The 1796-nt window shown below is 50.7% G+C and overlaps 1 protein-coding gene across 1 annotated transcript in view; it reads left to right on the top strand.

The window, feature by feature from the left end:
* Window positions 1–899, top strand: part of LOC105986048 (chromosome unknown open reading frame, human C1orf228) — a 23612-nt gene extending 22713 nt beyond the window's left edge. The window contains exons 9-11 of the mRNA XM_013016787.1: window positions 185–266; window positions 346–452; window positions 870–899. Coding sequence (XP_012872241.1) covers window positions 185–266; window positions 346–452; window positions 870–899 — 219 coding nt within the window. The remainder of the gene's footprint in view (window positions 1–184; window positions 267–345; window positions 453–869) is intronic.
* The last annotated feature ends 897 nt before the right edge of the window (window positions 900–1796 follow it).

Below are 1796 nucleotides of genomic sequence, written 5' to 3' on the forward strand. Positions count from 1 at the left end.
CCCCAGCACCGGCCTGGACGCCCGCGCTCCCCGGGTCTCCACAACCGCTCTTGCACTCTGGCAATCGGGCTGGGAGCTGCACCCCAGGAAGCCTTGCCTGCAGCACCCCTCTGCTCAAACCCCAGTGGCAGAGTGCACCCCGCCCTGCCTCACCCCTGCCGGCCCCTCCCGCTCCCGTCCTCAGGAAAGCGCTGAGGACCTGTACAGGAAGATCGATAGCATCCAGGCGGACATCTTGGCAGCCAACAAGGTCAATGTTACCAAAGGTGAGCAGGGGGTGAGGAGCCCGGGCTGCCAGCGTGCGGGCCCGGCCAGCGCCCCGCTCACACCGCTGCGGGCCTGCAGCGTTACACTTCCACAGAGGCTCCAGCGGCCGCGACTTCACCTTTCTCCCCGACCTTGATGATTCCAATCAGATGGAATACATCACAGCCATGGAAGAGGAAGGGAAGGTAGAAGAGGAGGAGGAGGAAGAAGAAGAAGAGGAGGAGGAGGAAGAGAAGGAGGAAGAAGAGGAGGAAAAGGAAGAGGAGAAAGTGAAGAAGGATATGGAATGAAAAGAGTAATTGTTCCTATGTCAAACCCAGGCCAAGGCCTTTCCTTATCGGGAACCTCCCCCGGGTTCCTGGGTGGGAAGTTGGGGGTGGGGAGAGAGTTAGCTGCTGTCTGGGAAGACTTCAATAAACAGTTTCAACATCTGTCTGTTGTGCACGGTGTGGAGAAGGGCGATCAGATGAGCCCTGGAGCGATGTATTGGAGGAGGATGCCTTTGCTTCCCAAAACGCAGGTCTGGAGGAGAGGGCCACTGATTAGCCTCCTGGAAAGCTCAGGGCATCATCTGGCCTGAATATAGGCCTGCCTAATCCCAGGTGGCCCCACAAGCCCCTCCAAAACACTAATCCACCGAGTCTGTTTTGTTCTAGTACCAAGAGTGTGAACTAAGATCCTAGGGTGCTGTCCCTGAGCTTTGCCACTCAAGCTAGTGCTCTACCACTTTGAACCACAGCTCCACTTGCAGTTTTCTGAGGGTTAATTGCAGAGAAGAGTCTCACAGACTTTTCTGCACAGGCTGGCTTTGCACTAGAATCCTCAGATCTCAGCCTCCTAAGTAGCTAGGATTACAGGCGTGAGACAACAGCACCTGGCTGAGTCTGGCTTATTTTGCTTAGCATTATGATCTACAGTTCCATCCACTTTCCTGCAAATGACTTAATTCATTTGAACTCTAGGCCTTGCCTTGCACTTGCTAGGCAGGTACCTTATCACTTAAGCCACACCTCCAACCCCAATTCATTGTTCTTCATGTAGTATTTGTGGCTGAAAATATGCCATTTTCTTTATCCATTCATCAGGTTGACTCTATAGCTTGGCTATTGTGAATCATGTTATGATAAACATGAGTGTGCACATAAAGACACTTGTATATCCATGTTCATTGCTGCACTATTCATACTATTCAAGTTGTAGAAACAGCCCAAATGTGTGCATGAGTGGATCCAAAACATGTGGTCCCTATGCATAATGGAATTTTACACGGCCATTAGAAAGAATATTATGTCATTTGCAGGGAAATGGATGGACCTAGAACAAATCATGTTAATTGATGTAAGCCAAGCTCAGAAAGACAAACAGCGCATGTTTTTTCATATATGCAGAAGCTACAGCTAAAATACCTGGACATAAATTATACAGGTCTCGGGCTGGGAAGGTGGCTCAGTGGTAGAGTGCTTGCCTTGCATGCATGAGGCCTTGGGTTCGATTCCTCAGCACCACATAAGCAGAAAAAGCCAGAAGTA

The sequence above is a fragment of the Dipodomys ordii genome, unplaced genomic scaffold, assembly GCF_000151885.1.
Source record: "Dipodomys ordii isolate 6190 unplaced genomic scaffold, Dord_2.0 Scaffold33, whole genome shotgun sequence".
Lineage (NCBI taxonomy): Eukaryota > Metazoa > Chordata > Mammalia > Rodentia > Heteromyidae > Dipodomys > Dipodomys ordii.